The sequence below is a fragment of the Bos mutus genome, chromosome 13, assembly GCF_027580195.1.
Source record: "Bos mutus isolate GX-2022 chromosome 13, NWIPB_WYAK_1.1, whole genome shotgun sequence".
Classification (NCBI taxonomy): Eukaryota; Metazoa; Chordata; class Mammalia; order Artiodactyla; family Bovidae; genus Bos; species Bos mutus.
This window is the reverse complement of record NC_091629.1, coordinates 7,205,691-7,232,818: the sequence shown is the minus strand read 5'-3', so window position 1 is coordinate 7,232,818 and position 27,128 is coordinate 7,205,691. Positions and strand designations below refer to the sequence as shown.

The 27,128-nt window shown below is 39.6% G+C and overlaps 1 protein-coding gene across 15 annotated transcripts in view; it reads right to left on the bottom strand.

Moving 5' to 3' along the window:
- PARD3 (par-3 family cell polarity regulator) overlaps nt 1-27,128 on the bottom strand; it is a 579,453-nt gene that overhangs the window by 314,895 nt on the left and 237,430 nt on the right. For all 15 annotated transcript variants that reach the window (XM_070380971.1, XM_070380969.1, XM_070380970.1 and 12 more), the window contains one exon: nt 8,655-8,830. In XM_070380971.1, coding sequence (XP_070237072.1) covers nt 8,655-8,830 — 176 coding nt within the window. The remainder of the gene's footprint in view (nt 1-8,654; nt 8,831-27,128) is intronic.

Below are 27,128 nucleotides of genomic sequence, written 5' to 3'. Positions count from 1 at the left end.
CAAGCAACTACTGCAGCTCAATTCCAGAAAAATAAAAGACCCAATCAAAAAATGGACCAAAGAATTAAATAGACATTTCTCCAAAGAAGACATACAGATGGCTAACAAACACATGAAAAGATGCTCAACATCACTCATTATCAGAGAAATGCAAATCAAAACCACTATGAGGTACCATTTCACGCCAGTCAGAATGGCTGCGATCCAGAAGTCTACAAGCAATACATGCTAGAGAGGGTGTGGAGAAAAGGGAACCCTCTTACACTGTTGGTGGGAATGCAAACTAGTACAGCCACTATGGAGAACAGTGTGGAGATTCCTTAAAAAACTGGAAATAGAACTGCCTTATGACCCAGCAATCCCACTGCTGGGCATACACATCGAGGAAACCAGAATTGAAACAGACACGTGTACCCCAATGTTCATTGTAGCACTGTTTATAGTAGCCAGTGCATGGAAGCAACCTAAATGTCCATCAGCAGGTGAATGGATAAGAAAGCTGTGGTACATATACACAATGGAGTATTAGTCAGCCATTAAAAAGAATACATTTGAATCAGTTCTAATGAGGTGGATGAAACTGGAGCCTATTATACAGAGTGAAGTAAGCCAGAAAGAAAAACACCAATACAGTATACTCACGCATATATATGGAATTTAGAAGGATGGTAACGATAACCCTGTATGCGAGACAGCAAAAGAGACACTGATGTATAGAACAGTCTTTTGGACTCTGTGGGAGAGGGAGAGGGTGGAATGATTTGGGAGAATGGCATTGAAACATGTATAATATCATATAAGAAACGAATCGCCAGTCCAGGTTCGATGCAGGATACAGGATGCTTGGGGCTGGTGCACTGGGATGACCCAGAGGGATGGTACAGGGAGGGGAGGTGGGAGGGGTTCAGGATGGGGAGCACGTATACACCCGTGGCAGATTCATGATGATGTATGGCAAAACCAATACAATATTGTAAAGTAATTAGCCTCCAATTAAAATAAATAAATTTAAATTTTAAAAAATTAAAAATAAAGTAATGTAAAGGAAAAAGTACTATAAAAATAATAATAATAATAAAATAATAATAAAAACATTTGCTCCTTGGAAGAAAAGCTATGACAAACTGAGACAGTATATTAAAAAAGAGAAAGATCACTTTGCCAGAAAAGGTCCACATAGTCAAAGCTATGGTTTTTCCACTAGTCATGTATGGATGTGAGAGCTATATCATAAAGAAGGCTAAGCAATGAAGAATTGATGCTTTTGAACTGTGGTGCTGAATAAGTCTCTTAAGAGTCCCTTGGATAGCAAGAAGATAAAGCCAGTGAATCCTAAAGGAAATCAACCCTGAATATTCATTAGAAGGACTAATGCTGAAGCTCCAATATTGTGGCCACCTGATGCAAAGAGCAGACTCATTGGAAAAGACCCTGAAGATGGAAAAGATTGAGGGCAAGAGCAGAAGGAGATGACAGAGGATGAGATGGTTAGATGGCATCACTGACTCAATGGACATGAGTTTGAGCAAATTCCAGGAGATAGTGAAGGACAGGGAAGCCTGGTGTGCTGCAGTTCATGGAGTCACAAAGAGTCTGACACAACTTAGCAACTTAACAACAATCTAGCAGAAAATTAAGGACAGCTATACACAGAGAAAACATGGTTTTAAAAAACTTCTTAGCCCATCCTTTGCGGTTTTAGATGGTTATTGTAACTAGATGGCATGAACAACTTTTTTTAATAGCCTCCTGCTAAAATGGACTAGTATTTTCAAATTTACCAATATGTCTGGTCTTCTACACTAGAAAGAAAAATGAGAAGAAGCAGACTAAGAAGCCAAAGGTTCAAGAAGAGCAGAAGGAAGCAAAAAAGAGCTAAATATGGAGTATCGTTTTACAATGAATGAATAAATGAATGAATGACTGAGCCAGCAAGGCAGCTACTTTACAATCACATGAAATAGGGTTCAAAGATTATTGCTATTTTATTGTCTGCATATCAACTGTAAAAGTTTTCTTACTCCCACTCTCAATAAAACAGGTAGTCGGAGTTTTCTGGAGGTTTCTTGTGTCTGATCAGCATTGGTGACTCTAATGCTAGGAATCTGATGTCCCAGAAAATGACCTTATGTATTCAAATGCACTTTCAACTAAGATTAGGGGGCAGGATGGATGCACAAATTAACAATAAACAAAAATACTGCTTTTATCATAGCTTCTATCTAGAAAAATATCTCCTATTCTAGCTTTGTATCGATAAGATAGGATCTAATATCTCAATGGGATGTTGTTATACTTTTTAAAAAGACTCAATAATAGATTTTCATTTAAAAATGATAATTATGAGCTGAGTGTGAAATGAAGTGAAATGTCACAAAATCAAATATGCTAAATGCTCCAGATTCTATTCTAAGAGAGAAAACCTAGCCTAAAAAGAAAACATCTCAAAAACAGAATTATACTATTATTTGCCTTCTCTTAACAGGCAAAAACATCATCCCTTTTGAACTGGACCCAAGTTCTTTAAAAAAAAGACTCTCCTGGAATCAACAGAAGAGCTTTAAATAAACACACACAAATGTCCTGAAACAGATACATGACTCTATTGGTATCAATGTGTTTTATCTTTAGAAGTCCATAGGTAATTCTGATGCACAGTCAAATGGAACCATTAAGCTATTCAGTAGGAGAGTAAGTACTGGAATTCAGAAGTAGTATCAGTTGCTTCTTGGTGCTCTTCATTCTACCTCTCACTTCCCAGCCCACCCCTCTAGGACTTATCACAAACCTTTTTATATAACGTAAGTACTTTTCACTTTATCATTTATGAATTTATGGGAAATAACTATCAATAGCCTTAAAAACGTTTGTTTCCTTAGTCAAATAAGTCTGCTTAAGGAATCTATTCTAAGAAAATAATCAGAGATGTCAACATCTGACTGGTATATTAGGATATCCTCTGAAAGGTACTTCTAAAGATTATTTATAAGAGCAAAAAAAGGCAAACATATAAATATGTTAAATAACAACAACAACGAACACCAAAGTTAATAAACAAGTCTGAAAAATTGTTACATAACAGAACATTGTGCAAGCTATCAATATTTACAAGACACAGAAAAATGCTCTCAATATAACACAAATTAGCAAAAAAAAAGGCAGGAAATTAAACTATACTTATTGAATAGAGATACCAAGGGAACACTTCATGCAAAGATGAGCACAATAAAGGACAGAAATGGCATAGACCTAACAGAAGCAGAAGATATTCAGAAGAGGTGGCAGAATACACAGAAGGACTATACAAAAAAGATCTTCATGATCCAGATAACAATGGTGTGATCACTCACCTAAAGTCAAGTGGGCCTTAGGAAGCATCACTACCAACAAAGTTAGTGGAGGTGATGAAATTCCAGATGAGCTATTTCAAATCCTAAAAGATGATGCTATTAAAGTGCTGCACTCCATATGTCAGCAAATGTGGAAAATTCAGCAGTGGCCACAGGAATAGAAAAGGTCAGTTTTCATTCCAATCCCAAAGAAAGGCAATGCCAAAGAATGTTCAAACTACCACACAATTGCACTCATCTCAAATGCTAGCAAAGTAATGCTCAAAATTCTCCAAGCCCAGGCTTCAACAGTACATGAACCGAGAACTTCCAGATGTTCAAGCTGGTTTTAGAAAGGGCAAAGGAACCAGAGATCAAATTTTCAACATCTGCTGGATCATCAAAAAAGCAAGAGCATTCCAGAAAAACATCTACTTCTACCTTAAAAAAGCAACACCTCTTACTATTCATCAGAAAGAAACTACAGCTTATAACCACTGCCCAATGAACAGAACAGAGACCTTGTCCCTGAAATCCCATGGGAGGCTGGTTGTGATAAGCGCCTCATTACACTGAATTGAGTGAAACCGTGTCCACATCCTAGGTTGCCACTTCATTCATAGGGGTATGGACCTAACAAGGATGGCTGAACAGGTGGCAAGACAACTTAAATATTCACGCTGACTGAAATATCTTGACTCTTTCCCAAGATGAAATATTAATTTGCACACACAAAATCTCAAAGGACAATACATCTTCTAGCAAGATACTTTCCACACACAGTGTGAGCAAATTGGTCTCAAAGAGGTGGAAAGGGCAGTCAGCCACAGAATGTTGAGAAACAGGAATGAGCCAATGTTCCAGAGAACTCTGAAAAAAAAAAAAAAAAGCCAAGATTCTCTTCCCTTCTATGCCTCACTGCCAGGTAAAACTGACATAATTGAAGGAATTCGGAAGTTTGTAGCACTCCTGGTTTCCAAGTTCTCATCTGGCTTAGTAGCATCTAAGTCTGTGCATTGTGCCCTCTAAACTCGAAAGCACAGCATCACTGTTTAACCTGGTTAGACTCCACCTCTCGTCTGTGGTTTTGAGCCACAAGGCAGAACTCACTGTGGCTGCCTTGTTCAGAAAGAAGAGGCTCTAGCTGATTAGTTACTCCAAAACCATTTTGTTTAACTTGGAAAAATAAAAAACTACTTACATAGGCAGATGAGTTATACAAGAACAGAACCATGAACCGTTAACTAATTTATTTCCATGTTTTTATACAGAAAACCTAAATCTCTACACACTGATAAGAATTTATAACATCTTGAAATTGCCCAGCATGAGTGAGTGCTCGTGGATGCAACACAAATAAAATTTAATACCAATAAGCAAGTATGCTTTCCTTCAAGCATTCTTCCTTAATACTGTAAACATCGCAAGTCATTTACAGAAAATAAGACAGCATTTATTAGACATATACATGCTAAAAAAACAAAAAACACTCCTCAGATTAACTTACAAACAGCTTAAAATCTAGACCAGGAAACTTAGTAAATAGGTATTGAAAAGTAAAGCCAAAGATAATTCAAAAGACAAATTCCCTGCACACTACCTTTTACATGTGCCATACGTGAATACGATGTCATCTAGAGATATGTGTATGAATCAAGGACATTGCTAAGGAATAGTGTGGCTATCTGGCTACATTAAATACCACTCCCCATAGGAAAAAAGTTTGTTGGGTAAAGTAACCGTTTTTAAAACCAATAAAATTATATTCAAGTTTATCTCATAGCAATGATGTTTATAATGTGAAAAAATAGTATAAATGTCCAACAATTAGAGAATGATGAAGTATACTCTACATTGGAATATCTTGCATTCATCAAAAATATTTTCTAACAAAATTCACACCAGGGGAAATCCCCAGGAAATGGAAAGAAATGTAGAAATCATCAGGATGCAACTATGTAGACAGAGAATGACTTCAACTTTGTGTGTGTGATCATTAACATCTGTATTAAAATGAGTTTCAAAATAGGCTATTATAGTTTTGTTCCATGCTACTAGTTGCCCGCATTTTTACAATAACAGATACATGTTATTTTAAAAAGAACTGGCCAGAAGGATCCCCATCTGCTCCGGGTAGCCTCTGTGGGCTCTGGAGGCTGGAACACTAAAGTTCATTTCCCAGGAAAAAAATCCCCCTGTAGACAAGTATCTGGAGTAAACTTCATTCTACTCATTTGGATTCAAGAGCCTGTGATGTTAATGATAACTGTGAAACAGAGGTTTTTCTTGGGCTATTATTAGTGGCAAGCAGTGGAGATGGCAGTGTTCTCTGGGGTATTCCTGGGTTCGGGTCAGGTACACAGGTGGCAGGGGGCAAGGGGAGCACATGAGAAGACGGTGCTGACGTCTGCTGAGCAGACGAGGCACAGGGACATGAGGTCTTGTGCCCACTCCTGAGACCAGCCAGACACCGTCCAGAAAGCCCTGGGGGCCCAGACTATGGCCTGCTCTGCCAGCCCTTCCAGTGAAATTTCTGAAACACAAATTCTCAATATTAAGTCCTTTTATGTTTAAAATAGCTCCTGTGGTTCTCTTCACTACAAGTGAAGCTGACTCATACAGAAAAGATGTTGAATGAGTTAAAAAGAAAACCTTCATTTCTTCAATGAGTTCTGACCCACTATCCTACAACTAAGCAAAAACCTTTTTAAAAGGATAAAATTTTTTAAACTACCAACTTGACTTGTTATATATTTGTGAAATGAAGTGGCTCAGTTGTGTCCAATTCTTTTCAACCCCTTGGACTGTAGCCTACCAGGCTCCTCCATCCATGGGATTCTCCAGGCAGGAATACTGGAGTGGGTTGCCATCTCCTTCTCCAGAGGATCTGCCGAACCCACGGATCAAATCAAGGTCTCCCACATTGCAGGCAGATGCTTTACTGTCTGAGTCACCAGGGAAGCCATATATTTGTGAATATCCAAGTAAATCAGGTCTATTCCAAACATAAATGAAAGGTTGTGAGGCCTATTCAGAAACCAGATTCTTTGAATAGTTTGTTGTGTGATAAAAAATTCTAAATTTTCAGGCTAATCTCAATAAGATACTCATCACATATCTAATAAAATAGGTCAGAAGAATGAGCCTAACAGTTAAACCTCTCATCCAAAATAAGCAGAGACTACAGTACATTGTTTTTTCTTAAAAGAATCTTCTCAGTTTAAACTTTTATATTCCTTCTTTTTTCTTTACACAAACTAGTACAAAAAAGAGTTTGTTGAAATGTGAAACTGTGTTAAAAGATATTAAAAAGGTATTTTAACATAGATGCAAAGGCTAAACCAAGCAAATATCAAACTACATTTATTTTACTATTAATATGTGATTAATATCAAGAGTTCCAGAAAAACATCTACTTATGCTTTATTGACTATGCCAAAGCCTTTGACTGTGTGGATCACAATAAACTGTGGAAAATTCTGAAAGACATGGGAATACCAGACCACCTGACCTGCCTCTTGAGAAACCTATATGCAGGTCAGGAAGCAACAGTTAGAACTGGACATGGAAAAACAGACAGGTTCCAAATAGGAAAAGGAGTACGTCAAGGCTGTATATTGTCACCCTGCTTATTTAACTTATATGCAGAGTACATCATGAGAAACGCTGGGCTGGAAGAAACACAAGCTGGAATCAAGATTGCCAGGAGAAATATCAATAACCTCAGATATGCAGATGCTACCACCCTTATGGCAGAAAGTGAAGATGAACTAAAAAGCCTCTTGATGAAAGTGAAAGTGGAGAGTGAAAAAGCTGGCTTAAAGTTCAACATTCAGAAAACGAAGATCATAGCATCTGGTCCCATCACTTCATGGCAAATAGATGGGGAAACAGTGGAAACAGTGTCAGACTTGATTTTTCTGGGCTCCAAAATCACTGCAGACGGTGACTGCAGCCATGAAAGTAAAAGATGCTTACTCCTTGGAAGGAAAGTTATGACCAATTTAGATAGCATATTGAAAAGCAGAGACATTACTTTGCCAACAAAGGTCCATCTAGTCAAGGCTATGGTTTTTCCAGTGGTCATGTATGGATGAGAGAGTTGGACTGTGAAGAAAGCTGAGCACCGAAGAATTGATGCTTTTGAACTGTGGTGTTGGAGAAGACTCTTGAGAGTCCCTTGGACTGCAAGGAGATCCAACCAGTCCATTCTAAAGGAGATCAGCCCTGGGTGTTCTTTGGAAGGAATGATGCTAAAGCTGAAACTCCAGTACTTTGGCCACCTCATGCGAAGAGTTGACTCATTGGAAAAGACCCTGATGCTGAGAGGGATTGGGGGCAGGAGGAAAAGGGGACAACAGAGGATGAGATGGCTGGAAGGCATCATGGACTCAATGGACGCGAGTCTGAGTGAACTCCAGGAGTTGGTGATTGACAGGGAGGCCTGGCGTGTTGCGATTCATGGGGTCGCGAAGAGTCAGACATGACTGCGTGACTGAACTGAACTGAATGTTTCCTTACTTCTTAATACATACAGTGCTCAGTTACAGTCTGCACTGAAAAATGATCATTAATTTATTCAATGGATGTTCACTGAGAATCTATTTTATAAATTCAGCAGTGAAAATGACAAGCATAGCTTAAAGCTCATTGGGTAAAAGGTTAGAGGCCTAACAGAACAGGATGATAAGGAATATATGACAAAGACCATTAATACAAAGTAGAAAAAAGTAGGCTAAATAGACTAAAATAACGTTTTGTTTATTTAGACTAAATAAATTAGGTCATGGACAAAATTAAATCAGGTCAAAGAAGAGAATATTATTAAGACTAGACAGTGAGCTTTCATTTCGTATGAAGATAAAATTATCAATTGAATAGTGAGAGCAAATGACCACGGATAACGTCCACTTTCATCCTCAACAGTCCATATGCTGTGATTTCCTTAGTATACCTCAGGGGCCAATATACGCTTACACATTGACAAAGTACTGCTTTAAGGACACGGAAAAAGCTCCCAAGAGGGTTGCTGAAGAGGACAGAGACAAGGGTAACCAGGAGACAAGTTTGGAGAGGGACTTTAAGTATATATTTCACGTTGTACGTTTTCATGTTTAATCATATGAACATGTTATCAATTCAAAAAAATGGAAAAATAATACAGATTTTTATCAGAAAATTTGAGGGCAATACAATACAGGAAGTGCTTGGAACTTTGGTGTGAAGGTCACGGAGGACACAGTGGGGATGCTGTGGACACAGAGTTGTGGCCCTTGGGTGCCAGCCCTCACTGGTGTGAAGGAGACACGAATGGGAGGCGCTCACCTTCCTGTCACAGGCTGCAGGACTGCCCGCAGTGTTCTGCTTGAGGAAGCCAGCGGTTGTCGACCAGCGTGTGGGGTTTTTCCTTGAAGGCTCTTCGGAGAAGTTATTATCACTGACAGACGTGGAAAGGCCAATTAACGCTGGGTCACTGCTTCGTCGGACGTGAAGAGGCATATCTGTAACACAAAAGAGCATTGTGTTTTTAAAAGATAACCTAACACCTGAAAACTGTGTGTGAGAATAAAGGTAGTTAAATCCCAAAGATTAGAGTAGAGTAACACTTTAAGGTGACAGTGGGTAGCATCCTAAGTAGAAATTCCAGTCGTTTCTTTAAAAGACTTCACTGTGAAAGAAACAGGATGTCTACAGGATGAAAGAATACTTATCTATAGGATGACCTGCTCTGGAGTAAGACGGCCAGGTGTATCTGCATTTCACACCTGTTACCTGTGTGGCTCTAGGCAAGTGGCTTCACTGGCCTCTCCCTGGTCCCTTCCTACACAAATAGCAATAAAACATCACTTCTCACCTAAGGGTACTGCAAGGACTAAATGAAATACACTGCTTAAAACAGTTCCTGATACATGGTGTGCACTCAACAGAGAGTGACAAAAATAACCATTGCTGCTATTATCATCCCGACATTGGTTTGGCTTTTCTAGTAAAGAAATCTGTTGAATAAAATATTTCTTTTGCTCAACAAAGTATTATCAAAAAGTACAAAGCACAAACATATTTCTTATCCTTCAGATAATGAAATCTTAAAAGTAGAACACCAATAAGCAAGTGTGCATGCTCAGTCAATCAGTCACGTCCAAGACTCTTTGCAATCCCATGGACTATAGTCCACCAGGCTCCTCTGTGCATGGAATTTTCCAGGCAAGAATACTGAAGTGGGTTGCCATGCCTTCTCCAGGGGATCTCCCCAACCCAAGGAGCGAACTCTTGTCTCTTGCATCTCCTGCACTGGCAGGCGGGTTCTTGACCCCTGCGCCACCTGGCAGTAAACTCAGGTAGTACCTGCCACATACGTACATAATTACATAAAATGTGATGTTTTATCAGCTGTACTCTGTTTGCAATTACTCTAACAAAAATCAGTAACAAACTCAGGTTAGTACTGGGTACATGCTAGCAGATGTGATCACTGTGACAACGGAAAAGAAACACTACAAAACCAGGTAGAAGAACACAGGCACAGGCATCTGTAACTCTGAGAATGAGAACCAAAAGCCCCACACATCAACTGAGCAGAGAGCATAATAAACATATGGCAAAATTTTAGATTAAATTAATGCTTAGAGCAATTTGTTTACAAAACCTAGGATGCAGGGTAAATATTTATTAAAAGCCTCAAATAAAACAGCTTTAGTGGAGAAGGAATAAACTCATCATTTATTCTATGAGAAACAATTTTGGAATACTGATGCATCTGGTCAATGTATGGCTATAGAGATCCTTGAGGATGTGAAACTAAGGAAAGATGATTTATATATGTTAACGGTTACATTTAAACCATTGTCAATTCAATAGTCTTAAATATGTTAAAGCAAATTAGAAATGATCAGAGAAAACATATGAATGATCAGAGAAGCATATGAATAATACTAAAATGTTGCATTTAACATTTGCTTCCACATCATGAGGATTTGATAACCAATAAAGAGTCTGAGTAACATAACCAGAGAAAAAAATATGTTGAACATTTAATTTAATACTATTGGTGTTTATCTTAATTTGCTAAGAGAAACACATACAGGAAAATTACAGGAAAGAATAATTTCCAATTTTTAAGTGTATGTAAAAAAAGTGTGACAGTCCTTATTGCTTACAATTTATACCAAAAAAAAAAGAAACAAAACAAAACAAAGAACTCTACAGTCACTCTCAAAAACAAGTTCACAAAAATATACCTCTAAGGATCGAAGTGTGTTAATAGTACTATGCTCTTACCATAAAAAAAGTCCTCTCCCAATTAACAAAATTGTTCTCAGATTCAAAAATCAAAAATGTAAGCAGAAAAGCAACAAAATGGGGAGGAGGGAGAATAAAATACTTCTGGGAAATTACAATACTGCTCCTTAGATATGGGTTGCCTCCAGTTATAGGGTTGCTGATCGCTTGGTTGTTAAGGAACTGTGTATACGTGTGTGTGTGTGTGTGTGTGTGTGTGTGTGTGTGTGTGTTAAGTCTAAAAGAAGCACTATTAGTTATAGGGTTGCTGATCGCTTGGTTGTTAAGGAACTGTGTATACGTGTGTGTGTGGGTGTGGGTGTGTGTGTGTGTGTGTGTTAAGTCTAAAAGAAGCACTATTAGTTCACAAAAGGCCTTAAAAATGGTCCAGAAGTAATGACTAAAAGCAGTCATGACTAAAAGCAGACAATGATAAAATTTTAAAGTACCTGAAAGTACATTTCAACCCCAAATAAATTCAGGGACAATAAATTTCAATGAATTCGATTGGACACAATAAAACAGCTTACTCAACTTGTTTCTGAAATTCTGCCCAAGAGAAATACACTGCAGACCCGATTCAGATTAGATAAATAATTGGGATCATCGTCTTCTGAAAAGTCATGATCACTGTGTTAATCTGTTAGTCTGAAACAGACACAAATAATTAGCACTTTGCACCTCTTTGCATCTGTAACCCTCAACATTCGAGATGCAGGGAAAGAAAGTGGATTCAAGGAGAGGTGGGGTTACAACGGGACTGCAGACCTTTCAGTTGGCCCTTCTGGCGAGATGCCAGGGCACAGACACAAACCACAGGGTGAAGGATGCCGCAGGAGTTCAAACTCATTTTGAAAAGTAAACAATATGTTCTCAGCAAAGGAATGCCAAGTGACAGCATGATGATCTCGAAGTCAGGTTTTCTTGCAGTTGATGAACTGTGAGAACAGAGTCAGCAAAGAGCACACGGGCAGCAAATGTGAGGACACCAGAACACATCACATGTCCAGCTCACGCTGGCTGCGATTTAGACAGTGTCTCACACTGATAGTGACAATTTACATTTTTATTGGTTTATAATTTCTTCATTTTATGGCTGTGTGAAAATTATGTCATTTTCATCCAGTTTACACTCATGCATGCACATATTAAATAACATTAAGAAGTCAATGACTTGAAAGGATCTGAATCTTTATATTAAGCATTAATCCTAGTGGAGAAGGGGGCTTCCCTGGTGGCTTAGTGGTAAAGAATCCACCTGCAATGCAGGAGCTGCAGGAGATGCAGGTTCGATCCCTGGGACAGGAAGATCCCCTGGAGGAGGGAATGGCAACCCACTCCAGTCAGTATTCTTGCCTGGAGAATCCCATCGACAGAGGATCCTGGTGGGCTTCAGTCCAGAGGGTTGCAGAGTTGGACACAACTGAAGTGACTTAGCACGCATGCAGGACCAGTGGAGAAACATGTGACTCACTCCACAGACCAGTAAGTGGAGCCTGAGAGGTGACAGGAAGAGCATGGGGAGAGTTTTCTGGCCAGAACTTCAGGCTCCTTGGTCAGCACTTCATCACCACCCAAATCATGAAATTAATTCTATTATTCGACCATTCATTGAAAAATAAACTCCACTTCTAGCTAGTTGCAGATATAAATGTCAGTCTCAATTTTGTAAAGGGGAAGAATTTTGCAGTGTTTCCAAAGTAAAATTACATACACTGAGAAATCAAACATGGATTTTAATAGCATCATTAGATTTGGGAGAGTTGAAGAACTATTACATTAGCTATACATATAAACTGAAACAAGAGCAATCCCAATTTCAAAAATGTTAAAAGGAGAAGGAAAAAAAAAATGAAGGAAAAAAATAAAAAATCTCTACTAGTCCAATAAAGGAAGTATGATGCCTAAGATGACGAAGCATGCCCCAGGGGATAGACACCTATACTGGTATTTCTCAACTTTGACCTCAGGACCCTTTCTCACTCTAAAAGTTACTGGAGAACCCAAAAAACTTTCGTTTATGTGGGTTATAGCTAGGCATATACCATGCTAGAAATGAAAATGAGAAAAAAAGGTTTTTAATATTTATTCATTCATTTTTAAGTTAACAATAATAAACCTATTACATGTTAACATAAACAACAGAATTTTATGAAAATGATTTTACAAAACAAAGCATATGAAGCTGGAGAGGGGCACTGTCTCACGTGTTGCTTAGCAGCAGACATCTGGATTCTCATTTCTGCTTCTTCATTAACCTGCTGCAATATGACCGAGCATACAAAGAAAAAAAGAACTCCACAAACACTTAGCTGCGACAGGAAGTAGGATTTTAATAATCTTCTCAGATGGACTTCCCTGGTGGTCCAGTGGCTAAGATGCCACACTCCCAATGCAAGGGGCCCAGGTTTGATCCCTGGTCAGGGAACTAGATACCACACACAGCAACTAAAAGCCCATGTGCCATAACTAAGTGGCTCAGCTGGTAAAGACTCTGCCTGCAATGTGGGAGACCTGGGTTCAATCACTCAGTCGGGAAGATCCCCCAGAAAAGGGAAAGGCTACCTGCTCCAGTATTCTGGCCTAGAGAACTAAGACTCAGTGCAGGCAAATAAATAAAATAAAAATTAATCTCCTCAGATAATATATCTTTGATACCACACCAAAACTTGACTCGAAGGTTAGCTGCAATATAGAATGCAAACTTCTTGTTCTCTTGTTACATCTTACTCTTCGAATGGATCTTCTACCCATGAAAAATTTTGCAACAATTACTTGGAATATATTAGTAATTAGGTTAAACCAACCCTCCAAATGTTGATATATTTCTTTATAGCAGAAAATCACATATGTGAATATCACTACCAATTCCATCAGAAAAATCATTAAGTATTGGGACATTATCATGCTCACAATGGGATATAAGTTTCCCCAAATCTAATTCTACTAGAATTTAAAGCTTGAATGTTATCTTTGGCAATGAACACTATAACTTGTTTTCCATGTAATGACAAGGCTCAGTTCATCCATTTTCTAGAAACCCTGCCAGATAACCAAAGTCTGAATAGACACAGCTTTTCCATTCTTCTTTCAAATAAAAGCGCTGCTCCATTAAAAATGGTTATCTTAGCTTACAACTCAAATCATCACATGCAAGTTTTCTCAATATGTGGTTTCCCTGGTGGCTCAGATGAGAGAGTTCACCTGCAACGCACGAGACCAGGGTTGGATCGCTGGGCCAGGAAGATCCCTTGGAGAAGGAAAGGGCAACCCATTCCAGTATTCTTGCCTGGGAAATCATTTGGATAGATGAGCTGTGTCTGGAGGGCTATAGTCCATGGGGTAACAAAAAGCTGGGCATGACTGGGAGAGCGACACTTTCACTACTTTCAATATGTACAGGCACTTTATGCCTGCCTCCCACATTGTTACGCAAAATGTTAAATTGATGTTCAACGGTCAGGATTTTTTAAAAGTTATCATTTTGCTGCCTCATCAAGAATACCAGATAAAATGGCTTTTTTCCTTAAACTGCAGCTGTGCTGAGTGAGGAATACATTTGGGGCTACCATCTTAATTTGTGCCAAAGGGACTATCTTACCCATTAGTGTCTGGACACCTTTGGTTCAGTACCAACTCAGTGAACAACACAAAATACGTTTCTGGATCACTATGAATAGAGTTTTGCCTAACAGTCTCCCTGAGATGTTCTTAGTGATGCAAAGGACCCAAATCTCCATTAAAATTAATAGATGTTCATTAAATGATACCATTAGAAAGATAAAAAATTGAATACAGATTAGGAGAAGCCATGACTTGGAGTATTATAGTACTGACCATGTACTTGAACATGAACTTTCATATGTTCAAACTGGATTTAGAAAAGGCAAAGGAACCAGAGATCAAATTGCCAACATCCGTTGGATCACTGAAAAAGCAAGAGCGTTCCAGAAAAACATCAACTTCTACTTTATTGACTATGCCAAAGCCTTTTACTGTGTGTATCAAAACAAACTGTGGAAAATTCTTCAAGAGATGGGAATACCAGACCACCTGAGATATATGTATGCAAGTAAGGAAGCAACAGTTAGAACTGGACATAGAACAACAGACTGGTTCCAATTCAGGAAAGGAGTATGTAAAGACTGTATATTGTCACCCTGCTTATTTAACTTATATGCAGAGTACATCATAAGAAATGCTGGGCTAGAGGAAGCACAAGCCAGAATCAAGATTGCCGGGAGAAATATCAATAACCTCAGATACGCAGATGATATCACCCTTATGGCAGAAAGTGAAGAAGAACTGAAGAGCCTCTTGATGAAAGTGAAAGAGGAGAGTGAAAAAGTTGGCTTAAAGCTCAACATTCAGAAAACTAAGATCACGGCATCCAGTCCCATCACTTCATAGCAAATAGATGGGGAAGCAATGGAAACAGTGGCAGACTTTATTTTGGGGGGTTCCAAAATCACAGCGGATTGTGACTGCAGCCATGAAATTAAAAGACACTTGCTCTTTGGAAGAAAAGTTATGACCAACCTAGACAGCTTATTAAAAAGCAGAGACATTACTTTGCCAACAAAGGTCTGTCTAGTCAAAGCTATGGTTTTTCCAGTAGTCATGTATGGATGTGAGAGTTGGACTATATAAAGAAAGCTGAGTGCCGAAGAATTGATGCTTTTGAACTGTGATGTGGAGAAGACTCTTGAGAGTTCCTAGGACTGCAAGAAGATCCAACCAGTCCATCCTAAAGGAAATCAGTCCTGAATATTCATTGAAAGGACTGATGCTGAAGCTGAAACTTCAATACTTTGGCCACCTGATGCAAAGAACTGACTCATTGGAAAAGACCCTAATGCTGCGAGATTGAAGGCAGGAGGAGAAGGGATGACAGAGAATGAGATGGTTGGATGGCATCACCGACTCCATGGACATGAGTTTGAATAAGCTCCAGGAGTTGGTGATGGACAGGGGAGCCTGGCATGCTATAGTCCACAGGGTCGCAAAGAGTCAGACACAACTGAGCAACTGAACTGAACTGAACTGACCTGACCACGTACTTGGATGAAGAATTATAAAAAGCTGTAATTTTTATGATTTTGGTTAACATTCACTTCAGCCTTTGCCTTTAGTTTTTGTATTCCTAGTGTGTTTCTGCTTTATTTCACAAAAACGGGCTCATACTGTGCATGTTGGTTTGTACCTTTCCCCCCCTAGTAGTCTAGGGACTACTAGGTGAAGGACAGGGAAGCCTGGCTTGATGCAGTCCACGAGGCCACAAGAGTCAGACCCAACTTATTGACTGACCAACAACAGTTTATCAAGTAAGCAGATTTTAAAACCATAAGGCACAAATAAAATTGTTTAGTCTACCAAAAAAAAAAAAAAAAAAGAAGAAGAACCACCACCTGCCTAGATGTGTAATCCCAACATGTCAGTCCACCTCACTGGACCTCAGTGTCCCCATCTATAAAATCAGAGATTTACCATTAAAACTAAAAACTATATGATTCCATATAGGATCATATACTCCTACACTGATAATCATCCACCAAACCTCATCCTAAACAGAACTTAAAACCATTTATGAAGAGGCGCTAGAAAAAAATATAAAAGCATCTCAAAGTAGTATCATTACCAGTTGCCTCAGAGAAGAATGAAAAATGCACAAGAGTTGTGGGTTACAATGCAGAAGTAGCCACAACTGCCTTGAGGTCTCTGGATGACCTGAACATGATTCTAAGGAAAGAGACTACTCCAGATGTCTGGCCTTATCAACAAAATGAAGCATGAAACACAACTGCCTGATTCATTTGACAAGCTCCCCACCTCTCAGTGTCCTGAAAAAGCAAAATGCTGCATAAAAGAACTCAATTTTGTCTTGGCCTCAGAGAAATAAAATACAAAAACAGCCTTTTTGCCTATAATTTGCTTCATGTTTCTAGGGCTCACAATTTTTCAGCATTACTAATAATCCAATGCAATTTGCATTCTTGCAAGCAATTAGAAATAATGGGAGCTTCTCATTTAAGGTAATTTGCTCATTATTATTATGATTCCTTACCGTCCATTTTAGGAAAATCAATACTTTTCAAAACACAATAATAAAACTTTCTCTCCTGGTAATCTTCTGATTTATTTAATATATAGATTTTCAAAGTATGGCCTCTGAAATATTAACAGGAAAATTCAAAGATGAGGATCTTCAATAATTAAGCTCCTGGATGAAGCACCCAGAGATGGGGACGATGTCACCAGGTCCCGGGTGGAGGTGGAGGCTGTTTGATGTGTGCCTTCCTTTGAAGAGGGGATAAACCTTCAAATTCTCTGTGGCACCAATGCACTGTAAATATTGATTTGCCTCTCTAGACAAGGGGCCTTTCAAATAAGTGAAAAAATGGAACATCTAATAATGAATTAGAGCAAATACTTAAAGGTCAGATATATACATTTTTAACAGTTATACATCATACCCCCTACTCCTAATCAGTTTTTCCAATGTTTCTCTTCTTTTATTCTTCCAGTGATTTTTAAATCATTTAACCACTCAAGGCAACGAAGAAACCTTTTCCAAGAAGACAGACACCAGCCATCAAGGTATTTAATCAAATCTAAAAATAATACGCAGTTGACACACACATTAGAACTTATGATGCAAGCAGCAAAATTATGCTTCGTGCAAAATGAAGACCATCTCTGCCATCTTTGGCAATTATACATTTCTTAAAGACACATATCACAGTGAGGAGAGAAGTTATTAACACAAGCCATGTGGAGAAAAACATGACCTCAGAATTGCCACTTTCCAACATAAGAGTCCCCCTTTTTATAAAGGTATTTATCTGTACTTCACTTACTGAGATAAAATCCTTGGAAGAAATCTGAGGAAAGGCAAGATAGGAAATAAGCTTGAAAAAACAGCAGATGACTCAGAGAGAAGGACATAAAATGAATTTTATTACCCTGTTATCATATATATAAACACACACACACACACACACAGAATTTACAAGCTATAAAGAATACTATAGTTGGGAGGTGTCTGAGAGATAAATTGGAAGATCACATTTACAGATGAGTGCACTGAGTCCAGAAAGAGATGTAGGGCTGGGTCAAAGGTTACACTGCCCCTCTGAGCCTAGCTGTCCCTGGAGTGCTTGTCAATGGACTCCCCATCCCATGTCATTTGGATATGACTACACTGCTATCCAGGAGGAATTAAGACGTGTCAAAGCCACCACAGTATGCTTACCCTTCACTAGAAATAACAGGAGATTTCTTGGGAAGACTGAGTTTAAAACCCATTTCTATAGATAAGAGGATGAGTTCAAAGGTCCCACTGAATCTTAGATACATATAAGGAAGGGAGAGAGACTCAAGAGGGAAATAAATATTCAGTGTTCTAATGTCATGTGAATATTTACAAAGAAAAACCTAAGAATTTCTCTGACGCATATGAAATTGGAATCATTAGGATTCCAATTCTGGAAAACAAATAATACATCCACCCTCATCAGGAACCTCCCAAATATTCATATAAGTACAAGTAAACGGAGAGAAGTGAATAAGATCAATGGGTTGTCTCAATGTTGTTAGGATCTAAAACTTCAGTGTTTCAAAATCTTACCAGTGAGGGAAATAGACAAAGGACCTGTAGATATTATTTCTTACAGCTGCATGTGATTCTCAGTTCTCTCAATTTTAAATATTAAATAAAAGCCCCCTCCAAAAAAACAGAAAGCCACAGGTAAGCTGTCTTGAGGTCTAGGCCTGTAGCCACCAGGACTGAAGACATTTTTCTTACCTCATCTTCTAGAACAGTCTCCTCACCTCTGCACACAGCCAAGTGCCTTGCTGACTGTCCACACCGATGGCTCCCTGAAATGTGCTCCCAGCTCAGATGCCTCCATGTCTCCCCTCCTGGGCGGCTTTTGGCGTCCACCCACCCCGGTCCTCACTGCCCAGTGGCCCCCCGCCGCTGCTCCTCAAAGAGCACCAACTCCTCAAACCCGTCTGATCCAGCAGCAGATTCAGAAAGAGGCAACTAAAGGGAAATTTAAAGGAAGGACAAATATACAGCAGGATTGAGGAAAAGCAATGTAGGGGAAGTGGGGGGAATAAAGTACCCAAGAGAGAGGAGTTGAGAGCATGCATGGGGAGCCAGGAGCAGGCAGGAGCTACTCCTGAGCTACTCTCCTGAGAAAATGAACACAATACGGGAAAGGACAGGAAAAGGTGTATGCTGCGGCCAGGAGGATCTTGTGTTACTGTGAGTGGTAATGCTTCCCCCCACAGATGAGTGCTAGGCCCTGCACACGCCCTCTATTTCCAGGGACAGTCGCCCAGCTGGTGGGAGAGCTTGAGGGTCAAGTCCAGCTCTGTCTGTCCTCGCTGCCTGATCCCAGGACCCGGAGCGGCCCCTAGAAGAGAAAGTCCCCAATTCCTGCCACTCGTGGCAGCCACGCTGTGAGGCCGCTGCCCACCCTTCCTGAACTCAGAACACCGAGGCCTTGGTCCAGGAGGAGCCACAGGTGAGGTCGGAGCCTCTGCATGGCCATGTTTTCCGCGAGTTTCTGTTTAAAGACTCTTCATCACATTGATTTGGTTGATTCGTGAATGTTAAACTCACAGCCAACAGGACTGAATCTCATGCCTGGCTGAAGCTGAAATAACATGTATTTTCTCCATGAGGTACATCTGACTTGCTGGGTTTAGGAGCACAAAACTGCATTTTACATTCAGGGGGTCATTTTGAACAGCAAGATCACCAACCAAAAGCACAAAACTGTGAAAAACATGACACCCAATAGACCATGAAAGGGACCCTGTTTACAGTATAAGCGCTGAAAAAGAGGCAGGGTCCTTGCTCACTATCAGCTGGAGATACACGTGTTGGGATTCAATACTTGCGGGAACCTCCATAAAGAGTGAGGTCCAACTGTACCTTCTTCCACTAATATTTGTCAATTGAATAATCAACTCAGAAATCTTAAGAACCGACCCCACTTCCTCCAAGTTCCTCTCCAGATGCTGCTCTCTTGTGTTCTTTCCTTGATAAGCAACTTTTGAGAAAGAAGGCTGCTTTATCCTCACTTTTCCTTTAACCCACCCTAGTGTGGGTTAAAGCCTTCTCCCCACCAGCCCACAATACAGAACCATAAACCGCCCTCTCTTCCTCAATGGATGCTTTTGACCACCAGTCCCCGGGGAGCTCAGTGTGTGGCACAGATATGGCTCTGCCCTTGTGCAGGCTGTGGTGCCATGGAGAAGGCAGATGAATCACCCAGCCCTGTGCAGGGTAACACAGTGCTAAAGGAGAAATACTGAGAGCCTCCGGGAGGGTGGGGGTGGGGCACTTTCTAAGAACATCCTCGAAGCCTTCAGACAGAAGGGACAGGTCAATCTTTCCTTGCTATCCTTTCTCACTCTTGATGTCTCCTCTCTTACGAAGCCACTAACCACATCTTCAGCAGCAAGGTGCTCCTTTAACGGCCTGACCCCACCAGAGTATCTGCCATGCTGTCACCCTGAGTTTGGGGGTCTGCCTCCCCTAAGCACACAGCTCCTAGGAAATAACACTACACTTGTTATTGTCACAACTCCCCAGAGGGTCACCCTGAATAAGCATTTGCTGAACCAGCAAAGAAGTGAATAAGTCATCAGAACTGAAAGTTTGGGTTTGTCTGGGGTTTTGTTCCATCATGCAGATGGTGGTGTTTGGCCAGTGGGATGGTGAGAGAGGAAGAAAACACATAGCTAGAGAAAACTGCAGGGACAGAGGGCAGATGCTTAATTCTACACAATTAAAAGGATTGCGAGACATCTGTGCGGCTAAAATGTAGCGTTAAAGAAGTGATGGAGAAAGTGAACACCAGGGAGGGAGCCCTGGATGAGCCAACCAGGGTGATTTAAGTCAGAAATTCTCCAACCTTAATGTGCATACAACACACCAAGGGATCTTGTTAAGATGATTCCACAGACCTTGGGTCATGGAAGATGAAATTCTGCATTTCTGGTGTAACCGTGACATCCAGGCTGCTGCTCCCGCCATTGCACTTGAAGACTCCGCAGGGCTGTATGTGTGCTTAGTCGCTCAGTCAGGTCCAACTCTTTGCAATCCCATTGGCTATACCCAGGCTTCTGGGTTGATGGGATTTTCCAGGCAAGAATACCAGAGTGGGTTGCCATTTCCTTCTCCAGGGGATCTTCCCAACCCAGGGATTCAACCCTCGTCTCTCACATCTCCTGCATTGGCAAGGCAGATTCTTTACCACTATACCACATGTTAAAACTTTCTGTAGCTGTGCTACAACATTTTGATAGGCTCTCATCAGCTCATGTGTTCCTTGCCTCCAGCCCAGACCTCTGAATGCATGAATGCATCCTCTGCATATCACTCACAACACCTTTACTAAAGTACATGTCAGACGTCACAACTTGGAGAGGTTGATCCGGTGGGGTCACAAGACATCAGATTAAGCCCTGGCACCTCTCCACCCAATGCTGAGATCCAGTTGGAGTGCTCTGAAGTGACCAGAGGCCACAGACCCCTCCATCCCTTCTTGTCCATTGTCTTGACCACTCTAAGAGCCTGGAGGGCACCTCCTTCTCTAAGAAGTCCCTAGGTTCTGAAAGCATAGTGAATCCATGCCTTGTGTTAATTTCACTGATTAGAACCAGTGCTCTCTTACCCCTCTCCCTTGTTAATCTCAGAGGTTCCACCCTTAGATCCCAGCCCAGCAAATGTTTGCTAAAATGTTGTTGTATGAATAAATGTGACTACCCATCTATCTCCATCCTTTCACATTGACTGTCTCAAGTATTATAAGGGCAACCTTTTTAGCAAAGAAAAAACAATTACAGATATTAGATGGCCAGAGAAGAAAAAAAAAAAAAAAGGTGGGGGGGGGGGGGTGGTTTCTACTAGGAGAAGCTCAAAGAATTATGAACTGATATATTAGTGATAAACTCTCTAGTCCAGAATCTCATCAACATTCTACTAACTATTTATTATTAACTTTGTACTATTGTTCTTCACTCAGTGTTTGCTCTCCTCTGAGAATATTTGAGTCCGAGTAAATCTAAATTCTTCATATATAATTTTATATGTATATCTATCAAATCCCTTATATGACTTCCACTGTACCAATTTAGTTCAACCACCATGTAAATTAAATTTTGAAATTATCAGCTTCACCTGACAAGTTATTTGTCTTTCAAAATTGATGTTACCTATTGATGGTTTCGGAGATACTCTCTAAATGCGCACTGCCCTTTCTCCTTTGACATTTGTCTTCTATTATTTTATTAAGGATTCAAGTAACTCAGTAACTGTCAAGTTAACTTTTGATTAGAATTATTCTCCCATTCCTTTATTATTTTAACCTTTATTTCATAATACTCTACAAAAGTGTAATGTTTTTCTCCTAACCAGGGACCAGCGTTTCACCTATTTCATGAGCCAACTTTCTATTCTTTAAGAATGTAATCTTTTCTATTATTTAAGGAAAGTACAACTTTCTGTTATATAAGGAAGGTCCTCTATGTAAGTAGACTTTATAATTATTTCACGAGCACATTAACCATCATCAGCTACTTCACGATGACAAGGAACTCCTTAAGTGTTTTTTTTTTTTTAATGTGGATTATTTTTAAAATCTTTATTGAATTTGTTATAATTTTGCTTCTGTTTTATGTTTTTGTTTCTTGGCCACAATGCACATGGGATCTTAGCTGCCCAACAAGGGATCAAACCCATACCCCCTACATTGGAAGGCAAAGTCTTAACCACTGGACCATGAGGGAATTTCTTAGCTGGAAGGGCCAGCTAAGAAGCAAAGCCCTTCTTAGCGCTCAGGTGGTAAACCTCCACCAGAGTCGCTACACATCATTATGCTCATATATAGATTCTTCATCTTGAACTTGAATCTTCATGGTACTAAAAGCTATACAAGAAGGTATCAAAAGTCATTCATTCAATACAAATATCTGATAGTCATTCATTCAATACAAATATCTGGTAAGCACCTACTGTGTGCTAGGCACACTTCTAGTTGCTGCCAGTAAGTGATCCCTCGAGGACTATACACTCTGGTGATACAAATCACCAGGGAGATTCCTTGTCCATTTCCCTTACTAGTGATGAGAAGGACATGGATAAACAAATAAGAACAAATAATGTCACGAGGTGATCAGTGCTGTAAAGTGAAGCTGAGGAAGGAATCAGGGGCTGGGGAAGGTCGAGAAATGCTAGTTTATCTGGGGGAGTCTGACAGCAGCACCAAGAAAGCATTCAAACAGCTCATTATCCACTTTCCTGTCCTGAGTGTTCCAGTTTCGAATTAATTCCTTGCCACGAGCCTTATACATCCTGGCTATTCATAAAGCCATTTGGCCCTGGTTGCTGCAAGGCGGCAATAAGACTGGATATTTCTGAAACATATGGCCTCATGTCTGTCTGTGTTACCTTCAAAGTGCAGAGATCTTTCAGAGCTAATCTAATCCAGTCCTCCTTTTTGTTGAGGAAAGAATCATGTAAAAGTAAATACATCCTGATCATTTGTAACGAGCCAATTAAGTCCGTAATCACTAACACTCAGTGAACATTTACTATGGGGTCATGTGTGTGCTATGAATCTTACTGCATTAATTGATAATCTCCTCAGAACAAGGCTAAATACAGGTTACATTATTACTCCCACTTAATAAGTAGGGAAACTGGTGAAGCTAACCTACCACTAACTGGTGGAGACAAATCCAAGCCATGATAGTCAAGCCATGGAGAGCATACCCTTTTCCAGGAAGCATGGAGTCCTGCAACACCAAGAACTGAAAGATCAGGGCTCTGACTTCCCCACCAACCTGGAAGAAGAGCAGTAAACGCATATGCGTTTGCTCAGGGATGCAAGAACACCACTAAGCTAGCAGCTCCCCTGATGCTGGGATCTTTGCAATCCTTTCCACGGGTAAAAAGAAAGGTCATGAAAGAACTTCAGAATGAGACGTTTCCCTTCCGCTAAGACTGGCAGACAAATGAGACTTTTAACTTCATCACAATTTATTTTATTCTTAGGGGATTTGTGGGGAGAAATGGGCAGTGGCACACACTGAAGTGGAGTGACATCATGGGGGGAGGGGGGGAGGAGAGAGAGAGAGAGAGAGAGAGAGAGTGTGTGTGTGTGTGTGTGTGTGTGTGTGTGTGTAAAACTAAATGCTTCATATCCATATAGGGAACACTGATCGGGATTAATAGGTTCAATCTATATGTTCACACAGTATGTCGCTATAACCTTGTGATGTAGGTTATATATTTGCTGAAAAGACTCTTTTCAGTCAAATATGTAGTCTGTTTAGGACAATAATGCCTGAAATATACTAAGTACTCAACAAGGGCCAGTTCTCTCATCTGCAGCCTTGCTATACCTGACCTTAATAAAAGGTCAGAAATGCACATCAGTACTAAGGTCTTCCCATCCCCACCGTGCTCTTGTTGGTAACTCTCTGAGTTACACCCATGGGTGCAAATAATCACTAGTCATTAAAAATGATCTGGGAGTATCCTGTAAAATGTGGGTTCCTGGGCCCCCACAAAGAAATCCAGAAACTTGGATCTAGGGTCTAGGACAAAGTCCAGACATTACTTTTACAAGCTCTCCAGGAAATTCTATTTGCAACCAAGATGGGGAATCACTACTCTCGACTAGAGAGCACTGCACATCTAGCCTGGGAGACCTTTTTAAAAATACAGGTGCTGATTCAGTAGGTTCTGGGCAGGGCTGAGAGACTGCAAATGGTGCCTTGGACTAGGAAGACCCCTATCTGTGCTGCGAGGTAGGTAGCCACTACCCACAATGTGGAAAACATGTCATCTCAAGTTTTTATATAGTAAACAATTCTGTCAGATATTGAATTTAGCTAAACAAAAATGTAATTAAATAATCAGTAATTTTATACTCTCATTTTATTAAGTACTAATCACTAAGAAAGGATAAAATGTGAAACAGTCCTCCTGCATCTTTTTAATTTGAAAATGTTATAAAGAGAAAACAATCTTTCAACTTGTTAGATATAGGGCAAATAATGTGCATTTTCTAAAATCTCATTGGACTTTTTTATGTAATATTTTCATGTTTATATTTGCATATTTGGAGAATCATAATACATGACCATGACTCCCCAAAGAAACAAATATTTACAGAAGAATTTTTTTTATTAAATTGATATATTTGGAATGAACCTATGTGACAATTCAAATCCTACTGCAAATCTGTATACAACATAGAAAATTCCAATAGTAATGGGAGGTGGGGAGGAATCCTCTATTTATTATTTTAAGAAAACCAAACAACTGCTTGGCTGCTTTTTAATTGAGGTGATAAAGCACTTTAATATAGATAAAACATTTCTAATATTTAGGAAGCACTTTTCCAACTATAAAGTCACGAACTTTATCCATAACTCTGACAGCCTGACAAGCAAGCAAACAGAATTCAACCCAAGAGTAGTTTCCTAGGCAACAAGCACAGATACGACCAATGGAAAATATGAAAAGGAGAAAAAGCATTGCAGCATTTCCAGTGAGCTTGAGAAATACATTTTAATTGTCAAAATGCCACAAAGACAACAATATTGAAAATCATTTCACTGAAAATGATTCAAAGCGGAAAGCCATTTTCATTAGAGCAAACGAGGTGTGGAAAAATAGAAAAATTAGGTTCCCTTCCTTTGCTCTGAATTAAGTAGGGACGGTGATCAATCTTGGTTGATTCTACAAAATTTATCTACATTAGTACAGATTTTTAATATGCCTCCTTAGTTTTCTCGACAAACGGGACCGTACATTAATTCAACGGACAAAAGAGAGTCACCCAGAAAGATGAGGTAGCACAGGATACAGGATGCGTCTGAGCATCTTCTTCACAAAGACATGCTCATCATACCTGCTTAGGTCTTAACTCAAACAGTAAACCACACACTTCACAGCACAGATTAAAAAGCACTAGGCTGTCCATATTCTCACCTGCCTTCTGTTTCTTCATCTGTAACAAGAAGGGCTTGGATTCCATTGCAAAACCCTTCCTGACTCTAACAGCTTCTGATTTTTAGAAATAAAGTATAGAAGGGCTGTTTTGTCTAAAAACACTGAGAACAAACAAAGACTAGATTCTAAGCCATTTTAAAACTTTTTCTTCACAGGATGTAAACTTTGACAGCTAACCTTTAGAAAATATTATTGGAAATGTTCTACTACACAGCTATTTAAATGTCTACGTCTTATATCAGCTTTTGTGATGGCATTTGCTCTTATATTTAGGTCAGGAACATTTACTTGGATTAACTAAAATATGTTGGGTGCTCATAATCTATATTTTCACACAATGTGTCACTACAAACTTATGAAATAGTCTATATTTTTACCAAGAGTCTTTTCAGCCAAATGTTTAGTCAATTTAGGAACTTAGGTTGAATTGATCAACTAATTCAGACAACACTACCAATTTAGTAGCTGCAGGCAAATGTCACTGAAATGTTTTTCTGATAATTCACCTTTCAGTGATTGATGAATTAAGGGAATGAATAGCAAAATGGTGCTTCTAAACAAGAATATGTTCACAGTTTTTCTTTTTCTCTCTTGTCTACCCAACAAAGTCAGATTAATACATTATAATTAATTCTCCAAAGCCAATCACCTACCATTGAACTTCATTAGATCCCTTTAATTTCTTCAGGAATCAGGTGCTTTCCTGAAATCAACTTGGGTATCTGGGTGCACTGACATGCCTCCCTCTTTTTTTATATATACATACTTGTTCTCATATAAAAGTTATTACAGTGAAAGAAATGTAAGTTACAACAGAAAAAGTTAATAATTCAAAAGCTGAGACATAAGCATTCCGTGAAATATCAGCACATATGTTGGTAAGTAGGGGCCCCCGGTAGCTCAGCTGGTAAAGGACCTCCCTGCAATGCAGGAGATCCTGGTTCAATTCCTGGGTTGGGAAGATCCCTGGGAGAAGAGATAGGCTACCCATTCCAGTATTCTTCGGCTTCCCTGGTGACTCAGACGGTAAAGAATCCTCCGGCAATGCAGGAGACCTCGGTTCAATTCCTGGGTGGGGAAGATCCCCTAGGGGAGGGCATGGCAACCCACTCCAGTATTCTTCCCTGGAGAATCCCCATGAACAGAGAAGCCTAGCAGACTACAGTTCATGGTGTCACAAAGAGTCGGACACGACTGAGTGACTGATCACAGCACAGCACAGCATGTTGGTAAGTACATCCTTATAAATTAATTTCAGTTCACTTATAATTGCCTTACTTTTTGCTTTTTATCTTACTATCTAGATTCTTCAACTGTCTACTCTTCAGAACACTGAACATCATTAAGCATCCGTAGACATAAGCTCTTTAATACAGGATACATATAAGATCAGCTGAAAGAAAATGTAAGCAATTTGGCCATTAAAAGAAAAATGAGAAGAGTAAATCCTAGAAGAATCTCATGAGTAGACAGACTGAAAT